The sequence below is a fragment of the Schistocerca americana genome, chromosome 3, assembly GCF_021461395.2.
Source record: "Schistocerca americana isolate TAMUIC-IGC-003095 chromosome 3, iqSchAmer2.1, whole genome shotgun sequence".
NCBI lineage: Eukaryota > Metazoa > Arthropoda > Insecta > Orthoptera > Acrididae > Schistocerca > Schistocerca americana.
In genome coordinates, this window is record NC_060121.1 from 29,259,524 (window position 1) to 29,278,158 (window position 18,635).

At 43.2% G+C, this 18,635-nt stretch overlaps 1 protein-coding gene across 1 annotated transcript in view; it reads left to right on the plus strand.

The window, feature by feature from the left end:
* The window catches only part of LOC124605265, a 158,717-nt gene that overhangs the window by 80,285 nt on the left and 59,797 nt on the right, over positions 1-18,635 (plus strand). Inside the window, exon 3 of the mRNA XM_047136828.1 lies at positions 9,791-9,982. Coding sequence (XP_046992784.1) covers positions 9,791-9,982 — 192 coding nt within the window. The remainder of the gene's footprint in view (positions 1-9,790; positions 9,983-18,635) is intronic.

An 18,635-nucleotide genomic window follows, 5' to 3' on the forward strand; every position in this document is an offset into this window, starting at 1 on the left:
CTGCTCGCAATAAGTGGGAAATCTTGGTTCGAGTCCGTGTCTGGCACAAATTTTCATTGTCATCATTCCATCATACAGCCAACGGTTCTCCGTATTTGCAGCTGCGAATACATTTCGTGTTAAAATAAGGCTTACGTATGTTGTATCTTTTTTTGAAAAATATGAGACTGTTATATTATCAGAAGTACAATATAAAGTCACGATTTCTTCGGATCGTGTCATGAACTGAATGAGTGTACACAGTCTACAATACACGACACTGACCAGCTCCGTAACACAGGGGGGGAGTGATCTGTGAGCTTGCTGCTGCTGTTGCTGCCACTGAGTCTTGTTCGCAGGGGACTGTGCCTGTTCTTTTCCTTCCCTCTTCTCTGCTTACAAATACCCATGCTTAATGGTAGTAGCCAAAATAATGACCTGACCATGGAATATGCACAAATAGGTTGCTGTTTTGCCAGGTGGTGTAAGTGGAACGTGGTTTATGGTTGGCTTACTACAGGTATCTGTGGCATTGCTTGTAGCCTGCTTAATTGTGAAAATGTTAGTGCCTTATGCTGATTAAATATTGAGTGTCTTGTGAAACTGCCCATGGGGGTCTGTAACACAGCATACGCATACCAATGGGGCACCTATGCTGTGAGATCTGTATCACTAAATAGCTAACACAGATTTGGAACTTGCAACTGGGATTGTATACTAACAACTTCAGGGACAACAAAAATTGGATTTTCGGCCTTTCATATAATTATTGATCAAATTTAAAATTCTGCCATAATATACTCACTGAGATGTATGATCTTATGTTAAAGGTTTAACACAATAAGACCAGTATTGTTTTGTTTTATTTTAGGGCACAAGAACAACTAGAGTTGTACGTGCCCATTTCAGAACTGTAGGACACGAAGATGAAAGGGAGTAAAAATGACTACACATTAAGCCCAATTCACAGAAGGAAAGACAGCTAATAAAACGAACTTAAGTTGGCTAAGGAGACGACCGTTTGCCTCTGTTTGATTTCTCGGAGCCTTTCTGGTCGGCAGAGGAAGACTCGGATGTTTGTCGGCCGGAGAGACGTAAGAGGGCTTCACGGGAGTATTCCTCCTATCCTTTCCGGCCTGCCGGTCGTGTAGCAGGTGACTCTGCCCCGAGGCAAAAGTTCGGTGGCTCGTCGCACACCCGGAGCAGGAGACGGGGACACCGTGCGATTTCACAACCGCGGTGCCGAATTTGAGGTCGCATGTCCGCACACTTCGTGGAGTGACACGTAGCGGTACTTTAAGTGCCGGACGGTAGAACACGTGGTTTCCGACTGGCCGACAATTGCGAGTGACCGGGTGAAGCACTTTTTCCTTCGCCCAGATCTTCCGGACGACCCACTCGTCGAGATACGCAGACAGTCTCAGGAGGAGACGGCACAGTCGCCACTGCAATCGGTAGGGCGGGGAGAAGGAAACAGAATGTCACCCTCTCGAGCATCCCTGTCGCAGGCTACACATTTGGCCAGGTGTCGGCAGGACATTTGAGTGTGGTTATAACGGTGACAGTAGTAGCAGCGCATTGGGTTAAGAACGTAGCCTGCTTTGATCTTTGACAGAAACATTTTTCTATAAAAAGTGAGAAAAAGAGTGCACACGAGCACTAGTGATTACACGTAACGGCACCCTGATCGGAGAGGTACATTTGGATTTCTGTCTCGATCGGACCGTCGAGCTACTCAGTGTAAATAACACCGCGGGACGCATACGGCATTCGGTGGGCCTCGACACGGGCGGGATAGTTGCGGAGGAGCGAAGCTGCGAGCTGTCGTCGTGCTCGAGAATCGGTAGTAGTCTCCAAAACTGAAGTACCGTCGTGTAAACGAGAAGAGGATTTCACGTGCCTGGCAATTGCGTCGACACCTTTCCGAATAATAAATGTATTTACCGTAGCTAAAGGACAGACCGTCTTCAGCTGTAAAATGGCAAGGAACTGTGGTGCAGAGGGTCACCGAATCTTTAGCCTCGTTCCACTTACGTTCGGTAGACGTCTTCTACCAAGAGACGATCGGCTCGTGGTTAGAAAATGCCCCGCAGTTGTCGGCGCCTCTGACGGCACACTCCTTCCGACCGTCAGCCTCCCTCGGAGGGGAGCGCTCCTGGCTCAGGTGGTCGTTCGCACCTCCCGAACGCCTGACAGAGGGACCGATTGGCAGTTTGGGAAGGTGGCAGCACGGGCAACCGCCCTTCCTGGGCCGGGTCCGTACCGGGGGGTACGTGCGAACCCCACCTGTCGGTGTGGGGCTACGAGTTGTGCGTTACCGCGTCACCCGTTACGTGTCGGACGCACGGGTTGACCTTCGGGAGCGCACAGTGAGGAATAAGAAAAGGAGGAACCTCAAACACTGGAGCGGAGGAAGGACGGGAGAACGGGAACGGAGAAAGCGAAAAGGACCGAAAAATGTTGGACTGTTCTGATATCGGCTACTGAAAATTCGGAACACACTTCAACGAGAGGACAGACACGTGGAACGAAAGGGAAAAGGTGCTGCAAAAGCTGGGCCCCCGTGGTGGCCTAAGAGCGGCAAGCCCCCTGGGGGGGATGAGACCAGTACGAGACTTAGAAACTGTGTATATGTGTTGAGGTAGAATAACTCATCCCAGACTATACTCGTCCTATGTTTGATAATGAGAGCACGTAATAACTTCTACTTCTAATTCTGCATCTACATCTAATCTAGTCGTACTCTGCAAACCACCGTGAAGTGCACGGCAGAGGGTATGTCCAGTTGTACCAATTATTAGGGTTTCTTCTATTGCAGTTACGTATGGAGCGTGGGAAAAATGATTGATTGAATGCCTTTGTGTGTGCTATAATTATTCTAATTTTAATTCGTGATATCCGTGTGACAGATATGTAGGCGTTTGTAGTATATTTGTAGAGTAATCATTTATAAGTCAGTTGTTGAAACTTTGTTACTAGACTTTCTCAAGATAGTTTACATCTATCTTCAAGAGTCTGACAGTTCAATTTCTTCTGCATCTCCTTAACACTTTTCCGTGTGTCAAATTAAATCTGTGACCATTTGTGCTGCCCTTCTCTGTATCCATTCAGTATCCCGTATTAGTGCTATTTGGTACTAAATCTATGAGATCATTCCGTTTAACATCCCTACAATGATATGTCCAGGTATTTAAATGAGTTGGTCGATTCCATCTTTGACTCATTGATATTGTAGTCATAGGATACTACATTTTTTGAGGTGTGCACAATTTTATATTTCTGAACATTTAAAGCAAGCTGGCAATCTTTGCACCACATTGAAAGCTTATCAAGATCTGACTGAATATTTATGCAGCTACTTGCAGGTAATACTTCATTATAGATAATTGCATTATCTACAGAAAATATGAGGTTACTATTAAAATTGCCCACAAGGTTATCAGTACACGATATGAGGAGGAAGTTTCCCAACACACTTCCTTGGCACACACCTGAAGTTACTTCTACGTCTGACGATGATTCTCCATCTGAGATAACACGCTGTTCCCTCCCCACCAAAAAGTCCTCAATCCAGGTACAAATTTCACTCGATTCCCCCAACGATTGAACTTTTGACAATAAGAATAAGTCTGGTACTGAATCGAATGCTTTTCAGAAATCGAGAACTTCTGACGAAGTTCAAACATAAATTCAAACTTTTCCAAAACTTTTTCTTCCTTCCATCCTTAATGTTTGACATTTAACACATTAACACATTTTGTAAAATAATCAGACATCTGGAGCTGTTTTACATATGTAAGTTTGTTTCTTTAAGGGATTCATTTTGGCTAGTTATATTGGTTTGATACTAAAGCTAAAACCATTACGTAAACTGTCATTGAGCCAAAATAAACTTTTCATACACTAAGCATTTCTTCCAGTTATTGCTGTCAGTGCAGATGCATATAGATTCTGCTCCTTCTTTCAACTTTTTCCCAATAGAAATTTTGTTCCGATTTGTTTACGATTAGTGAGAGGGTACACAGTCAGTTAAGAACAAGAAAACGAGGCAAATTCAGTTGTCGTGCAATGTAGGTCATGAGAACAGAGAATTTGGTCGGACTAGAAAAGAACCGGGGCGGTCGGAAGCAGCTGCGACACAGACAGTACGAACCGACTTCTCGAGGATTTGCCAGATGAGATTGTAACCTGTGCACAGTGAATACCAGCCGTCTCTTAGCTGACAACCAGTTGGCCCAGTGAGCGTGGACGATGTGGGAGCTGTTCAGTCCACAGCTCGTGGTCTAGTGGCTAGCGTCGCTGCCTCTGGATCGCAGGGTCCCGGGTTTGATTCCCGGTTGGGTTGGAGATTTTCTCTGCCCGGGGACTGGGTGTTTGTGCTTTCCTCGTCATTTCACTACTGTCGTCATCATTCGTGGCAGTGACTACATTGGATTGTGAAAAAATTGAAACTTTGTGCGGATGCTATTGACCGTGCAATTGAGCTCCCGACAAACCGCACGTCGTCATCATCGTCCTTGTCCTTCTGTTCACCACTAATACTGACTTCGTTTGCGTCCACCTGTCTTGCTGCTGTGCATCTTCTGTCACTGGAATTTGATTATGTGCCTCAGAAAAGACAGAAAGCATCTGTTTAAATGACCGGTAACGAAGTTTCTTTCTTCTTGAGGTTTGCCATTGCTTTCTTTGTAGGTGTTTGTACAGAAGGGGAATCGTTCAGTTGCAGGTACTGAAGACCTTGGTGGAGAAGTGCACCAGAATACACACACTGATGGCTCCCTACAAACTGCTGAAGTCTGAAAGGTGCTCGGAGGCCCTGTCGCAGCTGCACAACCTCCGTGTGCTGAATCTGGAACCGGAATACAAGGAATTCGATCGTAGCTCTACCCAGGAACCTTGTTTGGTGCGACCTCTGGTCAACGGATGCCCGCAACTAGCCGAGGTCGACTTTGGGTTTACGTATATCAATATGGAAGACCTGAGGTACTTTCTGAGAGCCAAGAGGAACACCCTCAGGTCGATATGCATAAAGTGGGCAATGGGTTGGACGAGGTGAGTGTTATTACCTGTCCTCCTAAGATTGTCTAACTTCTACTCGAAATTACTTTCGGTTGACGAGTGTGCTTCCCATGTATTCGATATCTTCACCCTACACGGTATAACCTGCGCCTTTCTCGTTATGGTAAGTGGACTTTTGGCATATTTCTTCTCGCGTACGTATAAAGGGCTATTAAATACAGATTGTTATGTAGCTAGCTAAATATTGCTGCGATTCCTTTAAAAAAGCTGCAGGTCAGCTTTCGTCAGTTTGGTACGGAATTACTTCCATTCGTAAGTGACCGTGCCACTGTTTAAGCCTCCGTATTTAACAGTTGTACCCAGTTCAGTTCTGTGCAATACAACAATACCTGGCAAGCCAGCCTCACCCGCGCATTTTGGGTTCCGAGTTTGTCGTGAAAATTATTCTGCACATTTCGTAGTGAAATTAACAGGCAGAATGTGTCATTTCCAAATTAGCACTTATAATTTAAGAAATGCTGATAATGATTCATTGCATAGACACAGCCTGTGGATGAGGAATTTTTTGAAACATATATCCCTCAGGGCACCATTCTGGATCCATTACTTTTTCTGTTTATGTCTATAATATTTTACCATAAATTCTTTCTCTTCAACTTGTTGGTGTACATTATTATCGCCAAAAGTAGAAAGCAGCTACATTATGAGGCACTTAGCAACTTGTGTACGAAGGAACTGTTCACGTTATTACGGGAGCTTGTACTGGAGCAGATACCTTAGTTATTTACTGGTACTACGTAGCTTCGTTGTGAAACGTTTGCCGGAAATATCTGTGTACATACTACGGTAAATTCCACAAAGCAAATATATCACAAGTTGGTCCCGCCAGTTGTGTCTTTAAATTCAGTATACTCCAGTTCCTTGACATAGTTTTTATTTTATTTCCACTGATAAATTAATGACTGTTGACAATTAACTGTTATCAGGAATCATTGTGACCTGGACTATCATTGTTTCATTAGTAAGCATCATACAGAGAGACACAGAAACTATAAAAAAAAATTATTCATTCCAACACGTGCAGATAGAATGTAAATATTGTGAAAATAATGTTCATAAAAATACTCGGTGAGCACATGTATTTGCAATGCTGGTAGATGATGCTGACTTTCAAACAGTGTGGTAATATCTAAGTGAAATAAATGTAACAACTGGGAAAAAAAATTATAAAAAATAACTCACGATCTTTGTTATCATCCAGGACAGAACAACAGATTTCGAGCAGTAACAAAAGCTTCACTCTGAAACACATAATTCGAGCTCACTACAATCACTGGTGTACGAACCTACTGAGTGGTGAACTGATAAACTGATCAGGCCCTGACTGAATTACAGCAGTCGGTCGGGAAGTTACCGTAGCTGTACCGTAGGAGCGGCTGCCGACACCTCCAGTTTAGTCTCGCAGGTATTCCAGTACTACACTCCATTCACTGAAATGACAGACAGCCTGCGGACACGACGAGGCACGTGACCGCAGCACTGCCACCGAGAGGTGAGCAATACGGGGCACACTTCACTCAGTTTGGCCACGTCTGTTGCGATTGTAAGTCATTAGTGTGTGATCTTAGAATCTGATTGTAAAGTTCGTCTCGTTTGAAAGCCCAGTTTTTGATTATTCGTGTGTCAGTGTCAGTGATTGTAATCACATTCGTCATTCATTATTTTTGTGGTCACCTAGTAGCTATCCCCTTTATTTCTATTTGTGTAACATAGGAGTAAACTTGTCATGTTGTCCTCTGCGGAGACGGTGAGCGAGGCCGACTTGTCAGATTTGACTCTAACTGAGAAGTGATCAAAAAAGAAGTCATTAACTTCTGTGGAGAAGCACATGGCTCTTAATCTGTGTATAATGGAGCTGTTGTATCCAGAGCAGTCAGTGACCAATATTGTTTTGAAAAAAACTTGGTTGTCACACTCTTCAAAGTCTCCCAAGAAAGAAAAATCATGACAAACTTTCAGGAAGTATTGGTGACTTCGATAGAACTGCGATACGAAGGAAATTTTTTGTAACAGGTCACTAACAACTGACAAAGTGCTTGTGGCCACGATTAAAAATCCACATTTGAGCAACTTCCATATATCATTTTATTATCATACAGTTTTAAAAGAAATGAATTTTAAATACTTTCGGTGTGGATGCAGTAGCGTGCTAATAGACAGAGATGATTTCAGGGAGGCAGTGTCACCTACAAATGATAAATTGTTGAGAGATGAAGGAAGACCCGTCTATTGTTTGGACGAGACATGGCCAAATACACGACATACCTGAAGTAACGTCTCGGTGCATAAGTCCATAAAATCCTCTAAACAAGCATTTCTATCTGAATTATCCACTGGAAACAGGTAAAGGTAAATGCCTGATTATCACACATATTGGGAGCAAAGCAGGTTTTGTCAGAGGCAGTGTGTGAACTTTCAAATCCAAGACGGGCCCAAGAAAAGTGGAGGCTACTGTGAGGAGACGTGCAACAGTACATTCGAGAAGTGGTTTGAAGACTTTTTCTTCGGCTTCAGCAAAAAGAAGTTACTGTTCTCGATAACATGTTGTGCTATTCTTGTTGAAAAGAAGAAGTACCTAATCTGAATGCCAATAAGCGAGATATACCGGAATAACTAAAATCTAAAAATATTGTTATTGGAAAATGGAGTATTGAAGAAAGAATTACTGGAAATTGTTAAAAAAGAACAGAGTAGTGCACAAAGAATATGCAGTGGATGAAATGGCTGATGGAGCAGGGAAAACTTTTCTTCTGATTCCTCCATACCTGGTGAATTAAACATAATCGAGGTAGTTTGGGCCAAAATCGAAGGCTGTGTTGCAGAAAAAGACAGTACACACAAAATGTCAGAAGTTAAAGAACTACTAAAACAAGTAGTGACTGCAGAAGAGTGAAACAAATGTGTTTTCCATGTGATGGAAAAAGTTTGACCTCAAATGTGGAAATTAGACTGCATTATAAAAGAGAGAAAAGAGTGTTTTGTTATAAACTTGAATCAAAGCAGTTCAACTTCAACAGAATAAGTTTTATTCTTCCTTTAACATTATTGTAACCAAAATCACTTGTGTTTGAATCTGCTATGCCACCTGTCGGGTTTTTATGACTTCTTGCATTATACTATAAGCCAATATTGAAATATAAGGTTTTTCACAAGCGACGTATGCTTCACTGCGATGTCAGTGTGACCGCCACGTGGAGAGTGTGCACGAAGGATTTTCGACACTCTGTTTTTGCTGGAACAGGTCGTGCGTAGTCACGTGAAACTGTGTCTGTTTCATTCCAGCTCTCAGTGAATTGACTAATGTGGAGATTTTCCACACTCAGGTTATCCTCTGGACTCAAATTTTCCTGATTTCAGCACATAAATGGTAATTCCTATAAACATGTAACAATACCACTGTGGCTTTAGCTAAACTTCTGCACAGACTGTTCAGAATTTTTAACTTTTCTCTGTCTAGGATCACTGGAATTGTGTTTGTATCTTTTGTAGTTTGTCAAACGTTAATTCTAGATATCTGCTGCCCCCTTTTGCGTAAACCCTGTACTTTGACAAGAGGTCATTGAGCCAATGTAGTCTTTCGAAATGACTGTTTTTGCACGTGAGACGACAACTCACGGGCAATAGTAGAAGAGATGCTCCACACTGGCTCTAAATACATGTGGGTGTCCGATCGACTGACGGGCACTCGTCAGTGGGCAATACCGGCAGCGTACCATTTACTTCTGAAGATGTCTCCCAAAACGGGAGACAAAGAGCCAGAGAAAAGTTTTATATATTGACCTCAGCTTCTCAGCTCAGAAGTTTAAACTGGACTAAACACCAGCTTCGAGAACCTACGTGTTGTTTACGAAGATGTCTCATACAAAGATTTTCATTTCGGCAATATATTCTCACGAACAATTGTGCCTATATATGTCAATAATCATTTAAAGGCAGAATGTTGTAAAAGAACTTTTTGTTTTACTTATTTTACTGAATTACATGAGCAAGCAACAGCTGGCAGCACTGACTTATTGGTCATCATATACACACAATAAATAAATATGAAATGCCCAGTTTCTGAAGACAAAAAACAAAAAAAGAGAAAAAACTGTATGTTGAAGCCTTAGCAGTATTAAAAGCTGACTTCGGAAACACTATTTCATCACCAACTGAATGTGTTAATATGTTGGGCCTTAACTCTCACCATTATGTCTAACGTATATTAGTATAATTTATCAAAAAACAAAGATGATGTGACTTACCAAACGAAAGCACTGGCAGGTCAAAAGACACACAAACAAACACAAACATACACACAAAATTCAAGCTTTCGCAACAAACTGTTGCCTCATCAGGAAAGAGGGAAGGAGAGGGAAAGATGAAAGGATGTGGGTTTTAAGGGAGAGGGTAAGGAGTCATTCCAATCCCGGGAGCGGAAAGACTTACCTTAGGGAGAAAAAAGGACGGGTATACACTTGCACACACACACATATCCATCCACACATATACAGAAACAAGCAGACATATATTAGTATAATTCATCCCTGATGGGTATACTTTCTGTGACACTAATAGTAATGATCTCAGCAGCGAATGATGCGATAGTGACAGTTGAACACGTTGTTGTTGCAAATACAGTATAAGAACTATTAATTTAGAGTTATAATATAAAGTACTCTGTTTCTTTGGTATTTTGAAACGTGACGGGAGACGAATAATTCTGAAAGACCCCATTTCTGTTGTTACACAGCTGTGTCCCACCGTTGCTGGAGGCCTGCACCGAGTTGGAACGTCTGGAACTCTGCGAGGATGACGACTTTGAGATGGTCCACAGTATACCGAGAGAGGCGTTCACTGCCCTGGGAAAGCTGAAGAACTTGCAGGAACTCAGGATATCGATCCCTATTCGACTACCGCCTGGAGTTGCTCCTCTGGCATTTAAGTAAGTTAAGTGGTGAACGTAAACATTTCTTGTGAGTGCTTAATGCATTGGGGATGGAGTCTATTAAAATGGGATAGGAGAGAAAAAGAGAAGGAGAAAGGAATATGCAGGTACTCTGGAGGGATAGAAAGTGCGTAGAGGCCGGGGCGAGGGCACCGTAGAGGTTACAGGACGGTGGAGGCTGGGGACTGGCAGAAGTCGGGCTAGGGGAGTTACGGGAATGGTAGATACGTTCCTAATTGAGTTCCTACCTATGCAGTTCACGTAAAAATCCAGACGGCACGGGCCGCGAAGCGGTCGTCGAAGTCGAGCACACTGTACCGGGTGTGACTCTCGGCAGCCGTGTGGCCGCCGTCTCTCGGCCACAGTCGGACAGTGGCCATTTGCGTGGACAGACAACTTGTCAGTTTCGTGCCTACGCGGGATGCTACCTCTACATTCGCACTCCGCAACCCACCGTACCCTGTACCACTACTACTCATTTCCTGTCCTGCTCCACTCGCAGATGGTCTGAGGGAAAAATGTACGACCTACTGCAGATCCCAAACGCTCGAGCAGTACTCGAGACTAGGTCGCACTACTGCCCTATATGCAGTCTCCTTTACAGATGAATCGTACTTTCTTAAAATTCTCCGAATAGATGAAAGTCGACCGTTCACCTTACCCGATTGTTCCGTTTCGTACCACTTTGCAGTGTTACACACAGATATTTAAATGATGTGACTGTGTCACACAGGACACTACTAATGCTACATCCAAACATTACGTATTAGTTTTTGCTACTCATCCACATAAACTTACATTTTCCTACATTTAGGGCTAGCTGCCATTCATCACACCAACGAAAAATTCCGTCCGAGTCATTTCGTCTTCTCCTGCAGTCACTCAGTGACGACACATTGCCGTACACCTCGATGTCACTGGCAAATGACGGCAGGTTGCTGCCCACCCCGTCTTAGATATTATAGATATAGATTATTATATATTATATATATAGATAATAACAGAAGTCCTGTTGCATTTCCCTGGGGCACTCCTGACAATCCCCTTGTCTCTGACGAACACTCACCATTTCTATAATTTAAAGTGTCTTTGAGCAACTCGCGTATTGGGGAACTTGTACTTTCATTAAGAGCCTGCAGTGGAATGCTTTCTGAAAATCTAGAAGTATGGGATCTGCCCAGTGCCGGTGCCCTTCATCTATAGTTTGCAGTATATCACGTGAGAAAAGGACGAGCTGAGATTCACATGTGCGATGCTTTTTAAAACTGAGTTGATTTCTGGACATGAGATTTTCAGTCCCTAGGAAATTTATTATATTAGAGCTCAGAACATGTTCAAGAATTCTGTAGCAAACCAGTGTTAAGGATATTGGTGTCCAATTTTGTGAGTCAATTCTTTTACCCTTCTCGTATACGGGAGTCACCTGCATTGTTTTACAGTCGAGTAGGCCTTTGCGCTGGGTGATTTGCAATAAATGCCGAGCCGTAGAGTACTCTTTGTAATACTGAATTACAATTTCATACAAACCTGGTGACTTATTTGTTTGCAACTCTTTCAGTTGTTTCTTTACACAAGAGACGCTTATTACTATGTCATCTGTATCGGGCTCAGTACAGTGTTCAAGCGACGGTACGTTCGTACGATTCTCTCGTGTTAACGATTTCGTACACGTGGAATTTAAAGCTTCCATTTTCATTTGCTGTCTTCGACTGCCACACCAGACTGGACATCGAGTGACCGGACGAAAGCCTCAGATACATGTAGGACCAGAAATGCCACACAGTGGTTGCAGGTAAGTACACAGCCGACGTGGCTGCTACCACAGGTGGCCCAGATTTTGATGGGGTGGGAAACATCTGTCACAGAACTGGAGTAGTCGTCAGTGATAGGAAGTACAGAACAGGTCTCGCACGTAGGTCTATTACTGGGATATCGGCACGAGGGTAGGGTTTAGGATCGAGGGTGGAGTAGGAACAGACAGAGATATCGCGTATGTCAGATGAGCAGTGGGATACTACTGTAGGGGGGTCGGGGGAGATAGTGAGGAGGACATTCCTCATTTCAGGACACGAGAGGCAGTCCTAACCCTAGTGGTGATTCACTTGTTCCAATCCTGGATGCCACTAGTCACAAAGTGATCTGCTCCTTTGTGGCCAGTCGGTGGGTACGAGGGGATTACTAGGTGACTGGGGAGAGAAAGTGCAAGGGATCTGTTTCTGGACTGGGTGGTCAGGTCAATTTTGGTCTGTGAAGGCTTCGGTGAGACTCCGAGCTCGTTTAAAGAGAGTCTGCTCGGCACTGCAGGTGGTAAAGCCACAGATGGCTAGGCTATACGTAAGGGATTTCTTAGTATAGAATTGGTGGCATCTTTCATAATAGAGCTTCTTCGTCAGGTGGTAGGTTTGAAGTGGACGGAGGTACTTACGGAACCGTACGTGAGACATTTGTCGTCACTGAGGAAGGTAGCTTGCTGGGCTGAGATGGAACTACACCTACTGAAATTAACAATATAATGGAAAGGATAGATTGTTACTCACTATAAAGATGCAGACAGGCACAGTGAAAAGACTGTTAAGGTTTAGCTGTAGGCCAAAATCTTCTTCAGAAAAGGAAAGGAAACACACACACACACACACACACACACACATACACATTCACATTCACATGCATTCCCGACCAAGCTGCTAGAGCTGGCAGTTTTGTGTGTGTGTGTGTGTGTGTGTGTGTGTGTGTGTGTGTGAGTGAGTGTGTGAGGTGTGCTTGCTTGTGTGAATGAATTTTGTGCGTGTGTTTTCTTTTCTTTTTTGAAGAAGGCTTTGGCCAAAAGCTAAATTGTAACAGTCCTGTCTGCAACTGAAAGTATCATCTTTATGGTGAGTAGCAATCTATCCTTTTCCATATATTGTTGATATTCCAAACTGGTGTTTCCATTGTTAGATTCTGAAATCAGATATTAGATTGTAGGGTGCACCCAGGAGCACATACAGACTAAGAACCCAGTTAAGTAACAATGAAGAGCAAGCTGAAGTTTGATCATACAGCGGAATCAATGCCTAAAGAAGTGGGACACCGACATCCTGATGAATGATGTACCTTTAAAGCTTTCCGAGGCTCTAGTTACTGTGATCATGAATACCACAGTATTCTGTCAGTGACAGAAGTTGGACAGGTATAAGGAAGATAACTTTGGGGAAACCTTGTGTAACATAAGAAATACTTAAATTAATTGACAAAAGGAGGTGATACAAAAATACCTAGGCGAATATAGGAATATAACAATAAAAATCATTAAGAACAAAATAAATAAGAAGGCCATGGAAGCCAAGGAATTATGGCTGCAGGAAAAATGTGGAGAAATCAAAAAAGAAATGGATGTTGGAAGGACTGATTCTGCAGATAGAAAAGTCAAAACAATCTTTGATGAAATTAAAAGCAAGGCTGTCAATATTAAGAGTGCAACAATAGGAATTCCACTGTTATACACTGCTGGCCACCGTAAATGCAACACCCTGAAAGAAGCATCCGAATCAAGTGAAATTTACACCATGGGTTTGCAGCGATGAGATATGCAACTGATTAGAATTTCAACGCAGACGCACATCACCCGCGCCTGTGGCGCCACCTCATAGCGCCATTTAAAGCTTGGCGATTTCGACGAGTGTACGTTTGGCACGTGTGTTTACCTTGTGGTTGTTTCACGAGACGATCAGTTGTGCCTCGTAGACAACAGCGAACATCTTTTGATTGAGTATCCGAGTTCGACAGAGGAAGGATAGTGGCTTACCGAGATTGTGGATTATCAACAGAGAAATCGCTAGTCGTGTTGGACGAAACCAATCAACTGTAATGCGGATATGTGACCGTTGGATGCAGGAGGGTACGACGGACTGACGTGGTCGATCGCATTCACCTCGGTGCACCACTGCACGTGCTGATAGGCAAATTGTGCGCACGGCAGTGACGGATCGCTGAGTGACATCCCGAACCGTACCACAGCACATTGCATCTGTAACGCATCATCCAGTGTCTGCGCATACCATTCGACGCCGTTTACAGCAGAGTGGTCTGTCCGCAAGACGTCCATTGCTTCGTCTACCATTGACGCAGAACCACAGACGTCTCCATCGCCAATGGTGTGATGACAGACGGATGTGGACGGCAGAATGGAATGACGTTGTCTTTACTGACGAGGCACGCTTCCGTCTGCAGCACCACGACGGTCGGTTTCGAGTGTGGAGACACCGTGGAGAGACGATGCTGGACAGCTGCATTATGCACCGCCACACTGGTCTTGCACTGGGTATTATGGTATGGGGTGGTATTGGATATTACTCTCGCACGCCTCTAGTACGCATTGCCGGTACTTCAAATAGCCGGCACTACATATCCGAGGTGCTGGAGCCAGTTGTCCTTCCTTATCTTCAGGGCTCGGCCACAGCCATATTTCAACAGGATAATGCGCGACCACACGTGGCACGCATTGTCCAAAGGTTCTTCGTCAATAACCAGATTGAATTGCTTCCCTGGCCGGCTCGCTCTCCGGATCTTTCGCCGATAGAAAACATGTGGTCCACGGTTGCTCGACAAGTGACCCAGATTACATCCCCAGCTGCCACACCAGATGATGTTTGGCAACGTGTGGAAGCTGCTTGGGCTTCTGTACCCCAGAAACACATCCAACGTCTCTCTGACTCAATGCCGAGACGCGTGGCAACAGTGATCTCCAACAATGGCGGCTACTCTGGCTACTGATTCTGGCAGGAACCACATGTCACAGACGTCTGTAAACGTAATCATTTGATACTTGGTCAACATGTTATCTAAAAAATAAATCTTGTTGTGCTACCTCTTGTCTTCCTTGGTGTTGCATTTACGGTGGCCAGCAGTGTATGTAGAGAAGAGAGTGAATATGTGGAAAGAGTACAGTGACAGCATGTATCACTGATGATGGGAATGAAGAAGAATGGTAGTTGGTATGAAAGACATAGCAGATCCAGTATTAGTTAGAACTTCAGATTGCTTGCTGTCAAATAAGGAAGAAGGGGTAGATAATACTTCTCTGAAGTTTTTGAAATTATTTTTGGAAGTGGCGACTGAGCCATTATTCGAGTTGGTGCATAGAATCTAAGAGTTTGGAGACAAACCACCCAACTCTCTGGAAAAATATCACCCACACAGTAGCAAATATAGCGAGGACAGACGAGTGCGAGAACTATCGCAGAGTCAGTAGAACAGTTCACGCGTCAAAGTGGCTGACGAGAATAGTATACGGGAGAGTGCAAAAGAAAATTGAGGATGTGTCGGATGAGAATCAGCTTGACTTTCAGAAAGATAAAAGCAGTAGATAGGCAGTTGTGACATAATGGAAGCAAGACATAAGAAAAATAAACAAATTTTTGTAGGATTTGTTGACCTGGAAAAAGTGCTTGACAATGCAAAATGGTTATGTTCTAAATTTGGAACACAATAGAAGTAAGGAGTAGCAAAACACATAATATACAATATGTACAAGAACAAAGAGGCAACAGTGAGAAGGAAGATCGAGAGTGAAGCACTCAAATTAAAAAGGGTGTAAGAGAGGTATGTTCTCTTTTGCCCCCACTTTTCAACCTTCAGCATTGAAGAGGCAATAGTTGAAATAAAAGAAAAGGTACCAGAGTGGGGTTAAAATTTAAGTCGAAAGGATACCATTGATAATATTCACTGACAGAATCACTATCCTCGGTGAAAGTGAAGAGGAATTATAGGAGCTGTTGACAGGAATGAACAGTTTAATGAATGGTAAATGCGGCTTAAGAGTAAATTGTAGAAAGATGAAAATGATGAGAAGTAGTAGAAATGATATTAGTGATAAACTGAACATCAAAATTGGTGACCACAAAGTAGACAAAATTAAAGAATGTACTACCTTGGAACAAAAAAACGTGATGGGCAAAGTCTGGGAAACATAAAGAGCAGACTAACATAGAGGGTATTCATCATCAGAAGAAGTCTGTAGTATTTTAGCCAATGGTTGATACTAGCAAAGAAATTTCTGGGAATATATGTCTGGAATACAGGACTGGGTGGTAGTGAATTGTGGACTGTGGGAAAAACCAGGAAGGGAAGAGGCCCAAAGTGTTTGAGATGTGACTCTATAGAAGGATGTTGAAAATTAGGTGGCTGATAAAGAGTGAGGAAGTTGTCCACAGTACAAGTAAAGAAGATAACATACGGAAAACACTGACAAGAAGAAAGGACGGGCTGACACGACGTTTAAAAACATTAGAGAATGATTTCCTCAGTACTAGCGGCTAAAAACTATAGGGGAAGACAGAGACTGCCAAACATCTGACAAATTCAGGGTGCATCGTAACTAATTGTGTAATTGCACACAGTTGAAGATGGTGTAATATTCTGGTTCAGAAATAAAGTGCAAAAGTTTTGTTTTTCTGTGTATAAAAGCAGCCACATACTATCCAACAAACATGACATGATGTACGCCAAGTAAAAAGACAGCAACAGAAAAAAGAGCACAGAAAATACATCACAGACAGTGGCAATAATTGCTTAAAACATGCTGTAACATACAATAAATAAGATTAAAAAAAACCACCGATGACGACGATATTTGTCGCCGAAACTAGTTTGGGAGAATAAAGAAATAAACAAGTAACAAGGTGTTTTGCATCAAGGCGAACTCAATTTTCTGATGTTACTATTTTTCTATGCAAACACGGACCAAATGGAAGAGTTCAAAGATAATATTATTGTCAGAGACACACTTGTCTGATTATGAACTAATGGGATTGCCCAATTGAAGGTTTACACCAGGTATCAAAGTCGTGGAGTCTTTGTTGCAGCTAGCTTTATAAGCTTGGGATCAGTATTTGGGTGCTGGATTGCAGTTCTTTCTGTGGATGTGGGGTTAGTTTCTGTGTTAGGAATTTGGAGAATGAGGGTGGCGAAAGGTTTGAGATTAGGGAATTCAGGAAAGTTACCAGAGGATAATTGGGGGGAGTGGGGTGCTGATCACGATTGAATGGAGAGGAAATTGAGCAAGGCAGAGTCCAATATTAGTTTTGGGTCAAGTCTTATCAATACAGTTGGTGCTGAGGAGGTGTTTCCATTGTGGGGAACTGGAGAATTCTGGAACGTATTCTGGGTTCAAATATAATAAGTTTCCGAGAGACTGAAAAGCTTATGTCGACAAATCGACAGGTTTTCAAGAAGCGTCACTCACGTGAGACTCAGCTTGCCCTTTTCTTACATGATATACTGTGGACTGTGGATGAAGGGCAACATGCAGATTCCATATTCACAGATTTCTGAAAAGCATTTGACACAGTGCCCGACTGCAGTCTCTTAATGAAGGTACGAGCTTACAGAATAGGATCCCAGAAATGCGAACATGTGGTGGAAGTAGGTCTGTAAGGGAGGGTTTGACGGAGGCTCTTGTGATTGTTGTGGATTTGGTAGTGAAATGTGGGATTATGAGGTTAACTGATTGATGAGTGTTTTGAAGTGGTGTTGTCCACCTGCTTTAATTCCTGGATGGCATTTGTTTCATTAATTAAAACTTCCGTGCTGAATTGCCATGGTCCGTATATAAAACTTCTTCTCCTTCCTGACGTTTCGTTGCCTACTGCGGGCAACATCTTCTGAGGTGAGTCGGCGACCGGCTGCTAGGCGCCGGAGGTCCGCTTATACAGAGCGCTTAGATGGTGCCACAACTCGTCACGTGCTTTCGACTTTAAAACTATCTCTGGCTAGTACCATCTCTGTCGATTACAGCTTCTAGCCAGAGATAGTTTTAAAGTCGAAAGCACGTGACGAGTTGTGGCACCATCTAAGCGCTCTGTATAAGCGGACCTCCGGCGCCTAGCAGCCGGTCGCCGACTCACCTCAGAAGATGTTGCCCGCAGTAGGCAACGAAACGTCAGGAAGGAGAAGAAGTTTTATATACGGACCACGGCAATTCAGCCCGGAAGTTTTAATTGATGAAGACACCGGCCGTGAAAGCTTACTTGTTAGGGCATTCGTTTCAGTTTAGGATTGTCGGTGAGAGCTATGGACTGGTGGAATATGAACAGGTAGGTGTCATTATGGAGGAATGGGTTGCAGCTGGAGATGGATAATTTGATGATCAGACCTTTTGGGAGATGTCAGAAGCTCAGCAACAACACAGGAACAGTATGTGGGTCTGTGTTCTGGCTAGAAAAAGGGAAACTTTTCCATGTTGGTGCATATGGAAGGAGCAAGGATCTGTAGTGGAGGACAAAAAAAAAGTAAAAATATGATGGACTGTCTTAAAACCCCAAAAAAGACAGAACGAAATGAAGAATAGTGAGGAAACGAAAAATCAGATGAAATATAACAAAAAAACAAGGTGAAAATGAAAGGTGGATGAGGTCACAAACAAAATAGAAAAAAAGTATAGTAATTATGTGTGGTGCAGATTGGTGGGTATATCTGAGTGTAGAGAGGAAAAGCAGCACGTGTAAATGGATCGGACGAGGTCAGAACGGTGTGTGCCTGAGCGGATGAGGCAAATAACTGTAAACTACGAGGTGTAAGAAAATGTGTAGTGCGGGCAGGCCCACGAGGAATGTGGAAAATGCAGGAGTGAAGTGAAGGGGTGCAATTAGTTTGACAGTCCAGGAATAATTAC